The 21,941-nt window shown below is 50.0% G+C and overlaps 1 protein-coding gene across 4 annotated transcripts in view; it reads right to left on the bottom strand.

The window, feature by feature from the left end:
• Positions 1–42: 42 nt before the first annotated feature.
• Positions 43–21,941, bottom strand: part of ESCO2 (establishment of sister chromatid cohesion N-acetyltransferase 2) — a 33,189-nt gene continuing 11,290 nt past the window's right edge. For 3 of the 4 annotated variants that reach the window (XM_075086455.1, XM_075086452.1, XM_075086454.1), the window contains exons 2-11: positions 20,184–20,252; positions 17,711–18,719; positions 13,850–13,937; positions 10,883–10,943; positions 5,879–6,008; positions 4,200–4,331; positions 3,780–3,869; positions 3,184–3,324; positions 2,619–2,800; positions 43–898 (exon numbers count right to left, since the gene is read on the bottom strand). In XM_075086455.1, coding sequence (XP_074942556.1) covers positions 760–898; positions 2,619–2,800; positions 3,184–3,324; positions 3,780–3,869; positions 4,200–4,331; positions 5,879–6,008; positions 10,883–10,943; positions 13,850–13,937; positions 17,711–18,719; positions 20,184–20,236 — 2,025 coding nt within the window. In that variant the 5' untranslated portion in view covers positions 20,237–20,252 and the 3' untranslated portion in view covers positions 43–759. Of the gene's footprint in view, positions 899–2,618; positions 2,801–3,183; positions 3,325–3,779; positions 3,870–4,199; positions 4,332–5,878; positions 6,009–10,882; positions 10,944–13,849; positions 13,938–17,710; positions 18,720–20,183; positions 20,267–21,941 lie in introns of those variants that run through there. The other variant, XM_075086453.1, reaches the window with a different exon arrangement.

Genomic DNA, 21,941 nt, shown 5'->3' with positions numbered 1-21,941 from the left:
CAACAGGTTGGTACACAGAATGGTACTGCGCAGAAGAGGGTGCAAGGTTAATAAAAAACAATTTATTGGAGATTTATTAAAGAAAACCCTGGTGGTTTGGGAAATTCCTGCCCTTGGCTGCCTGGAAACAACGAGGTTGCAACACATACTTGTCCTCTTCCCCCACGCAGCCACTGCTCCCTTCTCTGAACTCCTCCAAGTAGGAGAGCGACAGAAGGGTCCCCACGGCTCTCCTCTGCACAGACACAAGAGCTCGAGCAGCAGCATTTCACACATTTTATTGAGCGGGCAACCCCCGGGGCAGCTTCCCCTGCAGCCCACCACCGGGAGGGTGGGAAATCCTGCCCCGAGTCGTGCCGTTTAAGACATCTCATACTCTGTGCATAGATTTATGGCTTCTACCCTGCCCTTTACAGCACACACACGCTGCGGAGAGCTCAGAACTACATACCCACACATCAGGGAGAAAACAACCATCTTTATATTAATTAAACCTCTTAAAGAAATTAAGTTACTCACAATAAAATTTCATTTCAGAAGAAACAAACCTACCTGAAATCCAAGCAAGGTTTCACAGCACACGCTAAAATACAACTCTGTACACAAAGTGACACGTTCTCCCCCAGCTCGCGCACAGGGAGAGGAAGGACCAGCGCTCAGCAGGAAAACAGCTTTTAGCCAGGTTAAAAATGCTTATTAATTTAAACATAAAATTATTTTAGATTATTTAAACAAACCTCAGCTTCTAATAAGTTGAACTCAGTTGTTATAAATAAAATTGTAAACAAGGAAGTTGGGGATTTGGCAGTAGTTCATCGCAAAGAGCTTGCCGTCCGGCGTCGGGTCGGAGAAGGCGATTTCTTCGGTGCTCAGGTAGCAGCCGTACATGAAGGTGCTCCTGAAAGAGAGAGCAGAGCTATCGGCGCGCTGCAAGCAGCCGCTGCTTTACCTGCAGTGGTGCTCCCCGCCCGCAGCCCTCCGCTGCACGGAGATCTTATTTCGCTTCGCTTTCAAACCAGAGAAGGGAGTTGAGATGCCAGTTTGCCCTCTGGTTTTCTGGCGTAATCAGGAACCAGGAGGCATTTTAAACTTAGCAAGAAGGATCGTGTAAGACCAAATCACAGAATCATTAAGGTTGGAAAAGACCTCCAGGATCACCAAGGCCAACCCCCAACCCAACACCCCCAGGCCTCCCAAACCATGGCCCCAAGTGCCACGGCTGCACGGTGTTGGAACCCCCCCAGGGACGGTGACTCCCCCACCTCTCTGGGCAGCCTGTGCCAGGGCCTGACCCCTCTGGCAGGGAAGGCATTTTCCCTCATCTCCAACCTAACCCTCCCCTGACGCAGCCTGGGGCCGGTTCCTCCCGTCCTGTCACTGGTGACTTGGGAGCAGAGACCGACCCCCCCCTCACTCCAGCCCCTCTCAGGCAGCTGCAGAGAGCGAGAAGGGCTCCCCTCAGCCCCCTCTTCTCCAGGCTGAACCCCCCCAGCCCCCTCAGCCGCCCCCCAGCACACTTGTGCTCCAGACCCTGCCCCAGCCCCGCTGCCCTTCTCTGGACACGCTCCAGCCCCTCAAGGCCCTGCTTGTCCCGAGGGGCCCAAACCTGAGCCCAGCATTCGAGGTGGGGCCTCCCCAGTGCCGAGCACAGGGGCCCCATCCCTGCCCGGCTCCTGCTGGCCACACCAGTGCTGACACAAGCCCGGGGGCTGGTGGCCTCCTTGGCCACCTGGGCACTGCTAGCTCATGCCCAGCCAGAAAATACAGGCAGAAAACCTGCAAACACAGTTTTACATGATAACCCAGAGCTTTTGGTTAAATATCTCAGAGTGGTTCCCGAGTGAAGCCCACCACGGCCGTGCCAGGGCCCCCATGGGCACCCATGGGTCACCTGGGTGCAGCGGGCTGGCACGTCCCATGGGTTTGGAAGGCATCACGCAGGTAGCATGTGAAACACTGACCCTGGGAAGAAGCTGAGACCAAACACTGGCTGACGAATCCTCAGAATACTGAGCTCCAGATTCAATCACATAGGATTAAATAGAAATATACACATACGTACTTAAGTACTTTACCTGTCTGTATTTGATACACATGCAGTGATCAGAGGGGACACTAAGATGACACGTGCTACCAGAGGCTCACAGGCTACCGAGCTCAACCTCAAGGCAGTCCTTAACCACAGCCAAGGGGAAGTTTTTAAGTCTTTGGTTTGGTCCCAGCTTGAAAAGCTTGGAATTTCCTGCCTGGAAAAACTAAAGTGTTTGGGCCCATCAACTTGTCCAGTTGAGAGACAATATTTTTTTTCCCCCCCCAACGAGGACAATTTCTCTTGGAAAATCGGGTCCATGTAGCTCTGTGTTCCTGTTATACCCAGCGGTTACAGCTTGGCCCACGCTTGTGTCAGATTTTAAGTAGAACTATTACTTAAATATCAGATATACAGAGAATATCTGTCTGCTTGATACCCTTCCGCTGCGAGGTGGGGATTTCAGACTTGCTGAATGATATAAATTTACCCCTTTCCACAAGTTCCTTCTAAACACTTTTTGCTGCCATCATCAGGGGGTTTTTCCCCCCGCTGCAAGGACAAACCCTGGCTCCCCGCCGCTCCCTACCTGACCACGTCCACCATGCGTCGGGCGATGCCCTTCCTGCGCCTCAGGCCGAACACCCAGATCCTGCTGATGCCGCAGACGGCGGGCTCCGGCTCGGTGGAGCAGCGCCAAGCCCGGTGGTGCTGCAGCGTGTCCCGGCCGGGGGACAGCGCAGGTTCCGGCTCCGACAGCACCCGGAAAGCCTGCGGGGATGAGCAGAGGCATCAAACTGCTCCTTCCCGATGGGACACAGAGCCACAGAGCCTCCCGTGCCCCCAGCCTCGCCCTCTGCCCTCTCTGACAGGGCAGAGCACCACGTAAGCCCAAACCAGGGTCAGATGGAAGCTCGCAGCAGTATCAGCCGTGCGAACCCAGCTAACTCCTGCTAGCAACATCTCACCTTGATAAAAACACGAGCTTTTCCTTAATTTCTTTTTTTTTGGGGGGGATGGATTTTTTGTTTGTTTTTTATTTCCTTAGTTTTATTTGCCGCCATCCTGTGCTAAGCCAGGATTCCCAATACACAGGCTTGCGCAGTGATTAGCCCGTCACGTCACCCCCTCCCCACACAACTAACACCACGTACCTGCTTGATCGATTCAGCCACTAAGCACCCAACGACCATCTCGTTGGACACAAACAAGTATGTTTTAGTCTTGGCTGGGCAGCGCAAAGAAACTTGCTTGAATCCCAATTCGTTATCTACAATTTCTCGCACATCATCTGCCTAAGAAAACAAAACCAGAGAGAGGCGCATTAGGAACTAATGGTCTTTGGCATGAAAGCTGTCAGAAAGGGGACTTCTTCCCCCTATTAAGCCTGTCCTTACACAAGACCAGGCTCTAATTTTGCAGAGAACATTAAAGAACAGGCTCTCGCTCAGGTCTTTGTCCCTCCACACCTCTCACAGAGCGCACCCACCTCTCGCCCCAGTCTTTGGGATGGAAAGCATCAGGTTTTGTTGGTCGTTTAAGAACAAGAGCTTCCGGGCAGGGGGCAGGGTTAGGAGGCATCGGGGTGGGCATCCACAGCAATGTGGATCGCCGCCACAGCCCCACTCACCTCTCCTGCTTGCCCCCTGCACTGGCAAGTGATGTATGATCACGCACTGAGGTAGTTCTGGGAGCTGAGCCAGCAGAAAGTTAATCTCCAATATAAACCCCAAAATAAACAAACATGTACCTTCTTGACGGCATATTTTGGGTCATTTGGAAGAATCAATACGATTTTCCCATCCCAGAACTCGGCCACAACCCGTTCTTTCTTCCAACCCTGCCACAAAGGAGGGGGAGGAGGGGCAGGAAAAAAACCCAAACAAACAAAAAGTTAGTGGCCTAGCAAGAGAGAGGAAGTGATTCAGTGCAGACTCTGCCAGATGAAGCTGTAATCTGAACCGCTTCAGCTTTCAGGAATAAAGTCAAGTCACATTCATCAAACTGATGAAGGCCGACAGTTGCTGGAACGGCCTAATTCACGCTTTAACCTCCCCTCTGGGTGGCAAAAACATTCCCCTGCACATGCCTCGACTTCGTACCTGGATATTGCGGCGCACCACCTCCCCGCCTCGCCTTCAGCCGAGCTGCAGCGCAGCCGTCACCTTACCAGGTATCTCAGTCCCTCGAGGAATCTCTCGTGGTGCTGGATGTGCTGGGCTTCATCCTCTGGGCTAGCGGCCGTGTAGATCATGCCGCACGACTTGCAAACTATGGCACCAAAATGCTTCTGACCGGCATCCTAGTGACAAACAGAGACAGTTAAGCGCTTTGAAGCCATTCAAAACCACGCTTGGTTTAAGGAATGAGGTTGAGAATTGGTTCTGGTAACAACCATCAAAGCTTCGAGTATTTGCTTTCATTTGAGTTTGTGAAGAGGAGGATGAGCCTTTGCTTATTTGCAGGATATTTAGACCTGCACAGCATTAAATCATGCAGGGAAGACAATGAATGCATTATTTGGAACGAGCCTTGAAACAGACCAGCAACATCCTCACTGAGGAACTGATGTAGAAGAGCACCACAAAAAAACCAGAGGAAAACCCCGTATGGTCTTTCCATCAGTTACCTAAAAAATGACCTTGCTTTTACCTCTGCCAGTACACAGGGAGGCGAAGAGAAGGAACCCAACACCAGTTGTGCAAGCAAAGAGCAGATTGCTCTCTAAGTAGTGAGGGGAAGTAAAGCCTGGTTTGTTAAGGACTTGCCTTATTTCCCTGCGCTGGCCACTACTGCTTTCCCTTCCCCACGTCCCAGTTCAGGCTTCCCCGTGGTGTCACGGCACCCACAGGCTGTCCCTCGTGGGCCCAGCAGCTACGACACGCAGCCGAGCCGTGCCGGGCAGGGTTGGAGCTCGGGGCTCGTTCAGGGGCGCCGATGCTTTCCTCTCAGCACAGGCACTCATCGGGTTCCTCCCTCCCACAGGGACCAGTTTTCAAAACACTCCAAAATATGTATATCTGTGAGGTCTCAACTTTGACAGAAAAAGCATCCAAACGACTCAAAAGGTGCTAGAAAGGGCAGATTAGCAGACGAGAGCGATCACATAAGCCCTTCTCCCTCAGGAAACAGGCTTGAAAATGTCTGCATGTCACCAAGTGAGAACAAATGGTTTATTGAAACATTACTCATCGCTGAGGGCGTATTTTCTGGAAACGCATACGCGTGACGGCTGCACGACACGCGAGCCTTCAGCAACACCGCTTGGCCTCCTCCTGCTCCCAGATCCGTACTCCGCAGCGAAGGGGAAACAGCAGGAAGGCAGCCACGGAGCTAAAGAGGCGCCCGCTCGTTACCAGAGCAAGCTCCTTTCGGGCTCGGCTCTCGGTCGCACATTCCTGCTCCCGTGCTGCCCTGGCTGCCGTTCGCTGCTGCGGTTGCGGTGCTGCGCTGACTCTGCTCGCTCAGAGGGCCAGGAAGCCGTGGGAAAGGAAAATTATCCGGCCAAACTCGCTCCTATAGCATCCATACAGGCTTGGCCGAGTTTCCTTTTGGGGTTTTTATTTTTTTTCCCCCCATTATTACGTTCCATAAATCTCTTCTGAATTCTAAAACGTAATAAAGCACTAGTCCCAGGCAAACTATAACAACCTATTTCCTAGCTACTCCCTGTCCTCGTCTAGTGCTAAGTGTGTTAATCTCTGCCCCGTTACAGTCATCGCAGAGTGGTTGGTTTGAGGTTTGCACGTAAGGAAATCTACTTATCGGTTAGCCTCAAGACATATTTCTTGTTTCCTCACCACCAAGCCGCCCCTCCGAGGACCCGGAATGCCCTGACGGGAACCTTACAATGATCATCTGATCGCTGGAATGCTTGCAGAGCTCTTTCGCCTTCTTGCTTTTCTGCGAGGTGTGAGATGTTTTTGCAGGTGGGCTGGACCCAAATGGAGAAGTCAGTTCATCCAGCGCAGCCTGCGCCCTGAAAATCATTCCAGAGAGATGAAAATTAGTCACTGCAGAGAAAAACTAATATTACACGTCAGGTACCAGGGCAGGGTGGTGACTTATTATTGAAGACCCCAAACTAAGCCACGTAGAGCAAAGCTAGAATCGCAGAATCATTAAGGTTGGAAAAGACCTCCAGGATCACCAAGCCCAACCCCCAACCCAACACCCCCAGGCCTCCTAAACCATGGCCCCAAGTGCCACGGCTGCACGGTGTTTGAACCCCCCCAGGGACGGTGACTCCCCCACCTCTCTGGGCAGCCTGTGCCAGGGCCTGACCCCTCTGGCAGGGAAGGCATTTTCCCTCACATCCAACCCAAACCTCCCCTGACGCAGCCTGGGGCCGGTTCCTCTCGTCCTGTCCCTGGTGACTTGGGAGCAGAGACCAGCCCCCCCCTCACTCCAGCCCCTCTCAGGCAGCTGCAGAGAGTGAGAAGGGCTCCCCTCAGCCCCCTCTTCTCCAGGCTAAACCCCCCCAGCCCCCTCAGCTGCCCCCCAGCACACTTGTGCTCCAGACCCTGCCCCAGCCCCGCTGCCCTTCTCTGGACACGCTCCAGCCCCTCAAGGCCCTTCTTGTCCCGAGGGGCCCAAACCTGAGCCCAGCATTCGAGGTGGGGCCTCCCCAGTGCCGAGCACAGGGGCCCCATCCCTGCCCGGCCCCTGCTGGCCACACCAGTGCTGACACAAGCCCGGGGGCTGGTGGCCTCCTTGGCCACCTGGGCACTGCTGGCTCATGCCCAGCCGGCTGTCAGCCAGCACCCCCGGGGCCTTCTCCGCCGGGCACTTCCCAGCCCCTCTGCCCCAGGCCTGGGGCGCTGCCTGGGGTTGGTGCGACCCAAGGGCAGGACCTGGCACTTGGCTTTGTTAAACCCCATCCGGTTGGCCTCGGCCCATCGATGCAGCCTGCCCAGATCCCTCTGCAGAACCTTCCGACCCTTGTGACAGCTCTGCTGCCAGCTCCTCTGGGGGAGGGAGGAGGGAATGAAGGAGAGGGGCTCTAGGAAGAGTCACAGTTGCACAGAAGCTAAATAACTCTTCATTAAGCACCTCTCCCACTTCAACACGCATCCTATTGCCAGGATATCAGAAATTCAGCAGCTCCTTGAACAAAGGGATACACAACAAACCGAGGAGCAGAGGGCCAGGTTATGAAGTAAGGAAACAGCAAGTGAAGAAATAGGTGCCCACTTCCAACAGCTCCCTCCCCAAACCGCTGCTTACGTGCGTCTGGACACCCAAAACGCTCCTGCGCAGGCTCAGGGTTTTGTGGCAGCAAGCTGCTCAGCTCTGGCGACCCTGCACCTGAGTACAACCGGGAGCCAAAAAACCTAGTCTTAACAGTCCCACAGACATGCTCCTAACTTGTTCCACTTGTATGTAAAGTTACAGGTACGATCACATGCCCAAAATGTGCCTACCCCTGGGTGGGTTGAGGAGCCCCGTGGGTTTGTGAAGTCCCCAGCGGCTCACAGGGAGATGTGGCTGTGAGTACCTGGGGAGGTCAGCCCAGCTGGCAGAGGGAGCACATGCCTCGCTGCGTGACCACGCTGCAACCCACGGTACCGTGGCTCGGTCTGAGCAGCACAGGGGTCCGTGGTCCTTTGGGCAGTGGGATACACGGCAAGGCTAAGGGTCCTGCCCCTGCCAGGCTCAGCGGGGGAGGTAGCATCATCTGAAATCATCTTACAAAGCTTCAAGTGTTCCCGTTTTGTGAGGAAAGCTGACTAGAGCGCACACCACATCAGCGCCACTCTCCCCTCAAGGGGAAAAAAAGGAAGAAGAAAAACTGAACTCCAATAACCCATGAACCATTTCATCTAGGATTTGATCAAGGTATACAAGAACTCGGGACAAGGTTTTGGCCGAGAATCACCACTGCTTGAGCTCAAGCCCACAACCCACCTACCCCCGAGGCCCTCTCTCCCCCCACAGCCACTGCTTCACCACCACGAGTCCCAGCCCCTCATGCCAACACCACCTTCAGACCCCGGGATCAGCAGCATCTTGGGAAGAACCCCTCGGTGCTGGAGCTAAGCTCTCCTCTGCCATCTAGCAGGGACGGCTTCCCAAAGAGGGGAGCAGACTGAAGCAAGGCCAAGAGGAATTTTTCAGATTTAGATATGGAGGATTTATATGAATTTTTAGAGTTTCATCTCGGGCTTCGCGAGTTTCAGCGAAGCACAGCGTTAGGGGTGTTACTAATTGCACATGGAACTAATTTAGAGCTACACCAAACAATATTATAGATTTGGATACTAAGGAGAATTTCCAAAGCACAGATTTCATGTAGGAAAAGCTTGCGCTCATCAGCTTCCCACGAGGGAACTGCAAATCCAAGACATTTTCAGTTAATCACAAACACCAGGATTTCCACACATTCCAGGGTCCCACTTGCACCACGGAAGGTATTTGAAAAGCCACATGAGGAAGCGAAGCAAGTGTTGCAATCGGATCTCTCTTTCAACACTTCTGTGGCAGAGGGCTACAGTAGCACAACAAGTCTTGGAAGGTTTATTTTGGCTCTTTTAGGAGCAACTTTAAGTGGTGGGTTTTTTTTTTTTATGGTTGCAACAAACGCGGCTCAGAATGCTTTTATTGCTAACGAAATGTATAAAGTTGATTCAATGTGGGAGAGGGATTAGTGGCTCTGGTTCTTGCATGGGAAAATAAGTCTTCTTTCATGGGAAGTCTATGAATGCGACAGCAAATTAATTGAAGAAATAAACTCGTCGGAAGCACAGACATCAGGGAGCAGAATTACACCTTACGAATAAAGAGGCTCAGGGCTTGCAAGTCGTGTGTCAAGATCGTGCTTTTTACAGATGCAAAAAGCAAACTTCACGTTTCGAATCATCGAACCTTAGAATCACAGAAGGGTTTAGGTGGGAAGGGACCGCTAAAAGCCACCCAGCCCAACCCCCTGCCGTGAGCAGGGACACCTTCAGCCAGAGCAGGTTGCTCAGAGCCCCGTCCAGCCTGGCCTTGGGTGTTCCCAGGGATGGGGCATCGACCACCTCTCAGGGCAGCCTGGGCCAGGCTTTCACCGCCCTCAGCATGAACAATTCCTTCCTCCTCTCTAGTCTGAATCTCCCCTCCTTTAGTTTAAACCCATCACCCCTTGTCCTGTCGCTGCAGGCCCTGCTAAAGAGGTTGCCCCCACGTGCTTGCACTTCATTTCCATCACAGCGAATATCAAACATCGCCCAGCAGGTTTATGAAATACCCCCTCAGGTGAGGACGGGAAGAGGAGCAGATGCTTCCATTAATCCTGTTCACCCATTTTTATGGCAACTACTGTCTTGTCTTCGGCACCTGGATCAAAACTTGTGAGCATGCTGCAACCTAGCCCTGCTTACTAAGATTTCTCAGGTTAAAAAAGCACAATATGAAGCACACCTGAGCAGCACGGTTACTGGTCTTCGCACTTTAGGCGATTTCTGCATAGCACACATACTTCTCGGGGTACTAACACTGCAGGTGTTGGTCAGTGTTAGCCACAGCGCTGTAATATTTACAAAAGCATCTCACGGGAAGAGTTACTATAGGAAAGCAATGAACCTGATGGCAGAGAGGGATCGGTCTGACACTAGATTTAAAGAACATGGGTATTCTGCACCACCAGCACCAGGCAGGTAAACAAGCATTCTGCAATCTTTAGCTTGTACAACTTTAACAAGCCAGTGCCTTCCCCAAAAGTGAGTCATTTCAACAGTTTAAAAATTAATACTGTAGGCTAAACTGGTAAAGGAGGTCGAGCGTGACAGAGGCAGAGAAGCTGCCAGTTCCTGCAAGAGCCCCAGACCGGCCTGAGCAGAGTCACTGACCTGCCCCGTCAGCCTTTCCAGCGTTACTCAACGAGGAACCCACAGTTTAACTGGCCCAGTTTAACACAGAGTGGAATTTTCACACAGCTGACATACACAAACTTAAACTCAAAAGGTTGCTTGTAACACAGAAGTGCTTCAAGCCTGGCAAGGACGCCTACGCCAGCGGCATCGCTGCCATCCTGGGTGGGGAGGGAGGTGTAGGAATCTCACGAACATGCGTTTGCTGTCCACGGTGCAGACTTAAGCGTACAGACAGAAACCCATACCATTTATTAGACTCGAGCGAGGGACAGCTCATTTATGGCCAGCAGGCAACGTTACACAGCACCGCTGCACTCGCTGAACTGTCTGAGTGAAAACAATTCGTTTTGACAACTCTGGTACCCACTCAAAAGTCGTAGTTAGTGCTCTTGAGGGTCTCTGGTCTGGCTGAGGGAGGGTGCAGGCCCCCGATGAAGAGCCAGTACATAAAGACTGAAAGTTACTGCTCATTGTGGACACTCCAGGTACGGAGACAGGCCATGCAGAAGCAGTATAAATCAATAAACCCCTCTACGTGGCTCAGAAAACACCAAGGCTGTGCCAGCCCTGGTGATGAAGATATCCTGATACAGCCCCCCCCTTGTTCTAATGATTTTATCATTAGTAACAGCTAAGAGAAAACCAATATTTCCTTTTTAGTTCAAAAAGTAAAGCCCATCAGTTCAATAATACGTACAAATTCACAAGTAAAATCTACTACAGGCGGTAAGCATGTATTTCCTTATTCACAGCCTAGAATCCCCCTAAACCAATGCAAATTTAATCTTTCATCTTCTCTTTAAACAAAAAAAAAAAAACCAACCCAAACAAACCCAAACCACCCTCAGAGACCCAGACCTTACAAGGGCTGGGACAAAGCTAAGCTATTATTTTTAAAACTAGTATGTTTTTTTTAAAAAAAAAAAAAAACCACCACGATTATTCTGCAGATACGACACTTCTGATCATTCTTGGAGAGACTTGGCAAAGATTAGCCTACCTCTTCTTGCTGGTGGGAGGTGCGCTGAATATGGGGTAGACAACGGCATTTGAAGGAGACACTGGAAAAGAGGAGTGAAGTTATTGCGGTTTAGAATCCTCCTTAGTTGCAGAACACATTGATACAGGGAAACAAATTCACACACCAATGAGACTTCAAAATGACACGCAACGGTGAAACTGAACTCTGTAAAGAGCTTAATGAGTACTGGGACGCTGTTGATGCTGCAGGATATCAAGGCTATGCTCAGGAGTGGTGTCCAGCCATAATTACCTTCAATCCACCTAAGCACACCGATCAGGCTGTCCGGTGCTTTCCCTTCTCATACTGGAATTATGAAGCATTATATCACGCAGAAATTGCTGCTGCAGTAGCTTCGTGTTTCCTTGGCCATTAATTAGAGTGTTAATCAAGCAGAGCTTTCTCCATTTGCCATTATTTTGGCTAAGGCAGCCTGAACCTAGAGCTCCTTCATCCCAGAGAAGCTGGGAAGTGGCAGGCCCAGCACTAGGTTATGGCATACAAGCTGCAAGTTTTAGGATAACTTAGCAAAGACTTCTGTAAATAAAACCAAACAAATTGTTAGTTAGGAATATATTTTCCCTCAAGTGCAAATGTTTAGGTACTAGACTGCTTTATGCTCTCGTATTTTGACTGCATTCGCAAACAGACAGAATTCTTATGAATTACAGAAAAAGCATGTACAGAAAGTAAGATAAAGTACTTGAGCAGAAAAATGGCCCTAAAAGCCTCCCAAAAACATACCGTGAAGATGAACCAGTTGTTCCTAGGAAATAGGACAGAATAAAAAAGCCTCTCGTTAATGTCAGTGGTGGAAAAGATTGTGAGAAGTCACGAAGACAACACTAATAAACAACAAAAAGCCTCCGGCTTCCTAGAAACACAGGATCTTAGAGGGCCAAGGCACTTCTTGGGAAAGGCCCCAGCAGGCAAATCATATCAGGCAATCTTTGGGAACGTGATGGCAGCAGCCTTACAAACAGGTGGGAAACACCATAAGAGGGGTCTTTTATACAGAGCTGCAGATGGCGGACAGAAAAGCAGCTGGCAGCACAGCGCGTGCCGCTCCGCAGGGCAAGAGGAGGAGGCACAGCAGAGAAAGGGTGACCTTCAAGAAAACAGACTTCACTGAGTTCCAAAGCGGATAAATAAATTCCCCTGTGAAGCAAGACTTAAAGGGGAGGGAGTGGGGGAAGGCTCAGGAGCGCTGGCAATTTATCCAAGAAACAGATTAAGACCAGATGTGCCAGAAAGGAGTGGAGTAAGAGGCAAAACACTGAGGCTAAATCATGACTCCTTCTCTGACTGGAAACCCAAGGCGTCACACTGGGAGTGGAACCCAGGGGAAAGCAGAGCAGCAACGTGAAGGACCGAAAGCAGAAACACCAAACTGCAAGATGAGCTCTACCTGGAAAGGCCACGGAAGCAGGAAAGCATCCTGGAACAGCAAGGGGAAAACCCAGGAGTTCTGGCTACCAAAAAGAGGAGGAAACACTAAAACCAGAGGACAAAACATTCAGCGCCTTTTTATTTCAGCCATCAATAAAAGAACTGGTTGTGCTGAGATTGGTAGCACAATTAAGACACGAAGGAGCTATGAACTTCCACGGCTGGGGAACGGTGTGAAGAGGACTCTCAGATAAATTAGCCCTTTTCAGACTAGCAAGGATTGACTTAACCCAGGGCTGCTGAGGCTAGGATAGGGAATGCTGCCTGTTTTTAAAAGGGAAAACGGAGAAACCAGGAAATTAGGATAAAATAACACGGCCTCAACTTCTGCAAACATACTGGCACACATTAGTGCATACTTGGGAGATGAGACAGCAGGTAGAGGCCAACGCATTATTTTGCCTTAATAATATTTAAGCAACCTATTTTCTTCTCTGTTATCACTTGTTATTCCCAAGAGGGAAAATAATAAATGTCTTAAAATTAATATATAACTTCTGAAAATTCCCTTGCGTTAGGAGGGAAATATTGTCTCTGTAAACCAACCCTAAGAAAAGGAGGAAAGCTGGGGGAGTGGAGGGGGAATATCACATTCAAATAGTTCTTGTTAATAATTCCCTGCCGAAACAAAAAGGGTAGAGCGGAGTTTCCTCGGTGACCATCAGGAGTGAACAATAACATATGCTTATAGCTCTGTAGATAATAGCTAACCCATAGGGGCATTTAAGAGTTAAATTTAAAAAGCATTTTTAGATTGCAAACGGGCAGAAACAAATTGATCGAAATATGGGTAAGGGGAACCACTACGCTTAACAACAAGCCAGGGCAAAATAAGAGAGGGGGATCAAACCTCTGGGCAGCAGCTGCACATAAAACACTTGGGTTATTGTCGGCCTCAAGCCAAAGGCATCTCAAACGCAAAGTTTCCTGTGGAAATGTATGCCTTCCCTGCGTGTGGAATGTATTCATCACTCCCTTCCTGCTAACCAGTGCTGGTAAGGCTCAGGTGCAGCTCTGCCCGGGAGTACCGTGCCAGAGACACGACTCAGGCTGGAGAAAGCAGAGAACTGGAAGAGTCAGAGGCCTAAAAATCAAGACTTAGAAAGGAAAGCTGAAAGAATCTGGGTAATGGTCCGGGGAGAAAGGAATGGGGGAAAACTTAATAATAGAATTCAAATACAGCAGTTTCCCAAATCTTACTGGGAACAGGCTATGTAGTAAAGCAAAGAGGAAAGAGAGGTTAGACATCCTATTTTATCCTTTTTTTTATCCTATAAAAACTCCTCAACATTCAAACAGATTTGGCGGGGAGGCAGCAGAATCTCCATCCTTCCTGTCCAGCTTGTTAAAACACTAAGCGATAGGACGAGATGGGAGTTCAGCAGAGCTGATCCTCCCAGGGAGAAGCAGGTAACCCAAGAGATTTTTCAAAGTCCGTTCCACCTCATTTTCCTACAGCAACAAGTCATAGACCAAGACATGTATGATCCAACTTACCTCGCTTACCCACCTCACGCGGGGATTGGCTTGAAAGAATAACACAATCATCTGACTCGCTGGTCGTAGAACTGATTTCATCAACATCCTATAAATTAAGATAATTTTTTTCAGGGCAAAAATAAAACTCTCCAGTAAAGCTCTCAGACAGCGGCTACGGAATCACATATAGTTCAAGTGACCTCCACGACGAGCATTAACTGACATAACAAAGCGTTACTAATGGCTTTATCGTCCAATAAGAGAACGCAGTCTTCACAGACTACCCATCTCACCGTTATTAAAGTTACACCCGAACACTGAATCCAAAAGTGGTGCTGAACACGTTGCACCCCAGCACCGAGGAAGAATTCATTTCCTGCAGGTTACTTGCAGCCTTGAGGAGTACCATCGACACTTCTCCTCTACCTGCCCTTGACCGAGCTGTTGACAAACCGCCATCGTGCTTTTTTGATTCTCAACACCTTAACGCCTACTTCTGCCCTGCTCCTGTTTTAGTGCAGGATGTGTGTGGGGGGTTATTTGGTTTTTAAGTAAATCTTAACTATAGAGGTTTGTATGGTCTCCCCCCCTCAGCATTTCTGGGACTCTGCTTCATTCTCTGCAGACAGAGAACGCGCCTCCCCAGCTTTTGGAAGCCTCTCAGACGTTCGGTAAAAACCAAAGTTTGCCAAAGTGATTTTTGCCTCAAACTCTGCTCTTTTTGTAGCTAACACGTGTGTTATTTCCCATCTCGTCAGGAGCCCCAGACAGTCACCAGGTAAAGCAACCGGCTGTAGCAGAACCTGAGGCTAGATCAAGGCCAGACTTGGTCTCTACCCAGTTTGCAGTAACAAAGTCACTAAGTTCCCTTTTCAAACGCTCCGCACTTCTGGTTCACCTCTGAGAACTAGTTTGCCAATCCAAAAAACTGCCACTGCGGCAGAACCAAACGCTTTCACCTTTTTTTTTTCTTTACTGCATGTGCAAGATGAGGTCACACAAGCTAACATTTGTGTTTTATTAACGCCTCGTTGTAAAAACATATTGACAATCAAGTCAAGAATGCAAGAGAGACGCTAAAATAGCACAGGTGAACAAAGAAGGCAATAAACTGGCCTTTATTGAGCCGACACAGGAATATAAAACCCATTAGCCCTATAAAAACAGCTTCCCATCTTGTTCACTGCTTCAACGCCCAGTGTAGCACACCACGGTAGCATTCCACTGGTTCTTCCTGCTTTCCAATATTTCAGATGCCAGAACACAACAGCAAGTTATGACATTAAGTGCAATGAAAGGGTTTGCAAACCTGTTCTGAATCTGTATTTGCGCTCGTCTCGTTGCCACCCTCACCTTCCACACCTGAGCCCGGCGTTAGACAGCGATATTCATGCCCCAAGCTAAACAACTCTCTGGCAAATCATAAAATTAAAAGCGAGGCCTGGCAAGCGTTAATTGGTTGGCAATAAGTGAGACTCATCGCAAAGTTTAACCATTCTGGCATGGCTAAACACGTTTGCATGTGAATCAAGCGAATGTTTAAAAAAACCCCACAATAACACTTTCCTATAACCAGAAATATTCACTGCTAAGGTAGCAAAGCATAAAAATTGCTCATATGCCTTCAAACACAGACCTGCCTGCTGTTCTTCAAACACAGACCAGCTCGGAAAACTCATTGTTGCTTTGTTAAAGCATGAGAACCCGGGGCTTGGTCTCTCTTCCTTGGCAAAGGGAGCTGCAGCACAGGTACACAGAGTTCCTGCTGAGGAAATAATTGCTAAAACGATAACCCCGGAGCAGCCCAAAGCCTGCTAGAGCAGCTCGAATTACAGCCCAGGCTGCTCCCGCAAGCAACATCTACTGACCCATGCGAAATCTCTGCGTAGAGACACTCTAGAAACAGTTTTGCTTTCTCTGTCCAACTACTGCACCAGCCAAGAAGCACGTGGCTGGGGAAAAAGAAGAAAGGCTTCGAGGATCACGGCAACAGGATGCACAAAGCGCGTCCTTCCTCCAGCTTTGAACAGGTAACGTTTTGAAGACAGACAAATTACTTAGGGAGAACCCCTGGCTGCGGGCTCGACCTCCCCCAAAACTCAGCGAAGTCAAAGTTGGCACTTACTACATTTATTAAGAAAGAAAAAAAAATAGGGACATTTAAAAACTTCTTTTCAGCTTTGCTGTTTTTCCATGGGGAGAAAAAAGAACATATTGTCTTTTGCAAAAACATCACACAGGAAGCTTTCCTTTCAGCTGCTGTAAATTCAGTCCCAGAATCCCAGACTGGTGGGGGTTGGAAGGGACCTCTGGAGCTCATCCCATCCCACCCCCTGCTTGAGCAGGCACACCCAGAGCAGGGGCACAGGGCCGCGTCCAGGCGGGGGGTGAATGTCTCCAGGGAAGGGACCCCACAGCCTCTCTGGGCAGCCTGTGCCCCTGCTCTGGCACCCGCACAGGGAAGGGGTTTGTCCTCATGTTCAGGGGGAACTTCCCGTGTTCCAGCTTGTGCCCGTGGCCCCTTGGCCTGGCGTTGGGCACCGCTGAAAAGAGCCCGGCCCCATCCCCCTGACACCCACCCTTCAGATATTTATAGGCACTGATGAGATCCCCCCTCAGCCTTCTCTTCTCCAGGCTGAGCAGGCCCAGGTCTCTCAGCCTTTCCTCACGAGGGAGATGCTCCAGCCCCTGATCCCCTTGGCAGCTCTCCCCTGGCCTTGCTCCAGCAGTTCCCTGCCCTTCTTGCACTGGGGGGCCCAGAACTGGCCGCAGCCCTGCAGGTGTGGCCTCACTGGGGCAGAGCAGAGGGGGAGGAGAACCTCCCTCGCCCTGCTGCCCACACGCCTTTTCATGCCCCCCAGGGCACCGCTGGCCCCCTTGGCCCCAAGGGCCCGGTGCTGGCTCAGGGTCACCCCGCTGCCCCCCAGCACCCCCAGGGCCTCTCAGCAGAGCCGCTCTCCAGCAGGTCCCCCCCAGCCTGTGCTGGTGCGGGGGGCTGTTCCTCCCCAGGGGCAGGGCCTTGCACTGGCTCTGGCTGAATTCCCTGAGGCTCCCCTGGGCCCAGCTCTCCAGCCTGGCCAGCTCTCGCTGGGTGCCAGCACAGCCTCTGGTGTATCAGCCGCCCCTCCCAGCTCGGTACCGTCAGCGAACTGGCTGAGGTTACGCTCTGTCCCATCCTCCAGGTCACTGATGAATCTATTAAACAGGACAGGGCCCAGCACAGACCCCTGGGGAACACCACTAGTTACGGGCCTGCAGCCACACCCTGCCCCAGTGATCACGACCCTCTGAGTCCTGTTGTTGAGCCAGTTCTCAACCCACCTCGCTGTCCTCTCACCTAACCTGCACTTCCTAAGCTTGTCCATGAGGATGCTATGGGAGACAGTGTCGAATGCCTCACTGAGGTAGAGATAGACAACACCCACAGCTCTCCCTTCGTCGACCCAGCCAGTCACGCCACTGTAGAAGGCTGTCAGGTTGGTCAGGCATGAGCTTCCCTTGGTGAATGCACATTGCCTACTTGTGATAACCTTCTTTGCCTCTACATGCCTGGAGATGACCTCCAGGATGAACTGCTCCATCACTTCTCTGGGGATGGAGGTGAGGCTGACCGGCCTAGAGTTTCCCAACTATTTCACTACATCACAGAGCTGGCGGGAGACAGGGATGCTGACAAGAACTTCCTCAAAGTTTTCCACAGTTTGATGCCTTCATAAGGCAGGAATAAATCTGTGGAAGTTTTCCTAGGCAAAATCCACTAATAGATGTAAATAAACAGCCTATGCCCAAGTAACTGGAGCACGTGTTACTTGCAGCTCACTCAAACAATGCGTGTGTCACCCGAACGCCCCCGCTGCTCCCAACGCCACCCCTGCTTACCACGTTCTCCACATCGTTCTCTCCAGCAGCTGCAGACCAGGGTGTGCAAAAGGGACCGGAGGCGCTTCCGCTTTTCTGCGGAGATGTTCTTCCTTCGCACGCCACATCTGTCTCTTGATTTGCACAGTCAGTAAAGCCCTCCCTGTTTTCATTTTCCTTCTTCTGAGGCACAGGAATACTTCTCAATACACCGCCTGCCTCAAGAATTTTGTTTCTATCAGCTGAATTGGACTTTGTAGTTGTCAGGGGTCCGGGGCGATCGTTCTCTTGCAGAGATCTGGGGGGTCCCTGGGAGGACTTGGCATCTACAACTGGTTTTTTAGAGTGCGATTTCTTCCTGGCAGAAAAGAACGCCGCTCCCAACTGGAGCTTCAGGGCTGGTTTAACTGTCATGCTTAGGACTCGGAACGGCGAATCCATCTTCTTTTTTATGAGGCAATTCACATTCTCTTTCTCCACACTGGGTTTTCCCACCGGGAGCTCTCCCTTCGCCTTCTTCGGCATTTTGGGGGCAGTTTTGCCATGCTTGGAGCTGGCTGTGTGCTTGGCTGGCTTTGAGCTTGCTGCGTTCCTGCTCAAGTTCGTGTTCATCTTCTCAGTCCTGCTGGCAGCTGGGAGATTTTCATCCCTGTTCCTCCCACCCGAACAGCGGTTCTTGTTCAATTGCTTCCTCTCGAGAGGAGTAAGGTATCGCTTTTCCTTGCTATAAAAAGACACCACTGGCACACGGGGCTTGTACGAGGAAGCGGCCTTTGGGGATAATTTCCTCAGGGACTCCCTCTGCGCAGCTGTGGGAACACTGGCTGCCTGAAGGGGTGAAACATCCAGCCTCCTCGACAGCACCGGCTTCACCGGGACAGCCTCATTTTCTTTCATCTCATCGCTGGAGCTCGATGACCATTTTATTTGGGAAGCAAAACAATTATTTCTTGATTTCTTGAGTGGAGACAGACCTTCAGCAGAGCCTATCATCATTTTTTTCACAGGATTCTCAAAGGCTAAGGGTGAACTGTAAAAATAATTACAGAGCGAAACATCACATATATTATTGAACACTTAAATTATTACTTTACTTAAATAACACTTCATTTTTACTCAGCCTGGTTGCCTCTGCTGGTAGATGCCCTGGAATAAATACAAATATCAAATACCAAAATATAATATATAAAAATCTAAAGGCCTAAGACAGTCTTTTTCATTTTTTTAAACAGCAAATCTATTTTCCTGCCTGAACTTGTTAAAGCACCTGGGAACAACAGTCATTCTACTTTCTGGAACGCTGCTGACAGGATCAGCCCTATTCATGCTTAAGGAGGGGAAAAAAAAACCACCACATTTGATTTGTTTCAGGCCAACTCTGTCGACTCAGATTTGTGCCTCCGAAAAAGCTCGTGCACCTCCCACCGCCCTACATAAGGCTGGTAAGGCCGGGGGGATCTCACAATATTGAACACCAGTTTCTGAAAGGCACGCACAGAAATCTTACTCTAACAGCTATTTCAGAGTCTAAAACCTCATCAGTAAATCTCTAACGGCTTCTGAGCCTACGGCCCAAGAGGAGATACACGTTCATAGGAAGAACACATTCAGCCGTCCCCAGTTGTAACGTATTTAGCTCCTTCACTCCTGGTCTTTCCCCTCCCCACCCTGAAATTTTTGTGGGGGGAGTACAGGACAAGCATAAGAAAAATCCGTTTAACTGGTAGAGTTGTGAAAGAGAAACAAGCTATTCTTTCAGATCTAAAGCTCTGCTTTTTGTTCGTGGCCAGTGGCTTCTCCTCCACTAGATTTAGGGAAAAAAAAATTCTATCATTTTTTAGGTATATGTTACAAAGGAACTATTTTTCTATTAACAGTAGAAGACTACTCAGATAATTTGTGCAGACCTCAGTATTTATGTACTGTACGTCAGAGCCCTGTCAAATGGGAAAGGCTGAGGCTTTACCACACAGGAACGCAAACGTCAGGGGTTTTATTTCTGAAGTTTCTAAACAATCAGGTTTTAGGTTTCTGCTGGTTTTGTGACTTTCTCAAGGCTAGGTCTGCGCGCAAACGTCGTGTACGGGGATACGCACTTGACGAAGGTGGCTGCCAAAACGAGATACCTTGCTTTAATAAAAGAAAAATAAAAGTGCCCTTAAGCAGCGTCCTAACGTGGGCCTGCAGAGTATCAGCTCAGCGCAATGGCTTTTTCTCATGTCTAATTCCGAGCGACGCTACAGAGTGGAGATCACTCTTTGGTTTCCCTACATATTAGATAAAATCTCTCAAGATGCCCAGTACAATATAAAAATGATACAAGCCACTGAATAATAACATGGGCTGACAGTACTGCGTCTCAGAACCACCTTAATTATTTTTTCCACTCTACATTAAAAGTTCTCAAGGATTTTAAACATCTATTTTATTCCATGTCCAGCAGTTAAGGTGTTTTTATTAGGAAAAAACCAAGATCTATGAAAAGATAACATACCCATCGGTATTGGAAGAATGACGGCTCCTTTTCTGCGGGGTAACGGCTGCCATGTCTTCACCAGAGCGCCTACAAGAACACATTTTTAATACCTTAAAACAGATTTCCAATAAGAAAAAAAACAACAAGTGAAAAAAAACTTAGTAAAGAAGAAAAAGAACATGAGGGACTGGGGAGAAAACACTGAATGGAAGCAGTTTAGGTGTGACAAAGCCTAGTGCAACACAGGGCTGTGTTTCAGTTGAGCATAAGCCATAAAACAAGCACAGACAGAAGAGATCAAGAGGCTGAGGCCAAATCCAATTCTGCCATCATGGACAAACACATCCTGAAGTCCTTTTTCTAGAGTCAGATAATTCAGAAAAAAGTTTTGGAATAATAGAATTGTTTAGGTTGGAAAAGACCTCTAAGATCGAGCCCAACCCCCAACCCAACACCCCCAGGCCTCCTAAACCATGGCCCCAAGTGCCACGGCTGCACGGTGTTTGAACCCCCCCAGGGACGGTGACTCCCCCACCTCTCTGGGCAGCCTGTGCCAGGGCCTGACCCCTCTGGCAGGGAAGGCATTTTCCCTCACATCCAACCTAACCCTCCCCTGACGCAGCCTGGGGCCGGTTCCTCTCATCCTGTCACTGGTGACTTGGGAGCAGAGACCGACCCCCCCTCACTCCAGCCCCTCTCAGGCAGCTGCAGAGAGCGAGAAGGGCTCCCCTCAGCCCCCCCTTCTCCAGGCTGAACCCCCCCAGCCCCCTCAGCCGCCCCCCAGCACACTTGTGCTCCAGACCCTGCCCCAGCCCCGCTGCCCTTCTCTGGACACGCTCCAGCCCCTCAAGGGCCTTCTTGCCCCGAGGGGCCCAAACCTGAGCCCAGCATTCGAGGTGGGGCCTCCCCAGGGCCGAGCACAGGGGCCCCATCCCTGCCCGGCCCCTGCTGGCCACACTATCCCCAATACAAGACATTTTACTTTTCATCTCTCACACTCCTCTCACAAAGCTTGTTCCATACCTCACTGACACTACTCCTAGAAGCCTGCTTGCTCCTCCTATATCCATGGTCAGTTTATTCCCATGAGGACTTCACATTGGCATTCACCTTCCAGCCAAGACTGCTCTTTACCCAACAGACTTTTAGAGTCTCTCCCCCAGCTCCCTTCTTGCCAAATACCACAACCCACGCTTTTTTAGCCTTCGTTAACACAGCAGCCATTTAAACTGGTTTAACACTCAACGCTGTTGGTTCCATCTCTTCCAGCTTGATAAAATTATCATACAATATTTGCTTTTGTGTTATGTGGCATTTCATAACTGAAATTCCAGAGTAAGCAAGTATCCTGTATCCAAAAGAACTAATAATAAATATTCATAAACTGCTAGAACACCACAGAGATTAATTTATTCAATAATCTGCCAGCAGGGGGAAGAACCTGCCAGCGTTAATGCATTGCTGGGTTTGGGGAAGCAGTGACCGGTGACAGCCCAGACACGACAAGCTGTCGTCAAGCCCAGGAGCACCAAGGACACGAGCAGTGGCAGAGGATCGAGCCAGGAGCTGCGTGGCTGCAGCAGGAGCCGCACAACCTCAGCACAGAGCAGTGCTTGATAGAGGGGAACTTCAGGAGGCGGCGGGCAATGCCTCAGAGGCACAGGGCAGCAATAACAAGCCTGTGGGTAGCTGGGAAATAAGATATCAGGTGCAGATGAAAGGGAGGAGATGAGTCAAGGACACGCTGTTGGCAGGAGAGTCCAGGTGCACGCGTGG

This window comes from Phalacrocorax aristotelis, chromosome 3, assembly GCF_949628215.1.
Source record: "Phalacrocorax aristotelis chromosome 3, bGulAri2.1, whole genome shotgun sequence".
In the NCBI taxonomy this organism is placed as follows: Eukaryota; Metazoa; Chordata; class Aves; order Suliformes; family Phalacrocoracidae; genus Phalacrocorax; species Phalacrocorax aristotelis.
Note: the sequence above shows the minus strand (reverse complement) of the source record. Positions and strands in the feature narration are given on the sequence as shown.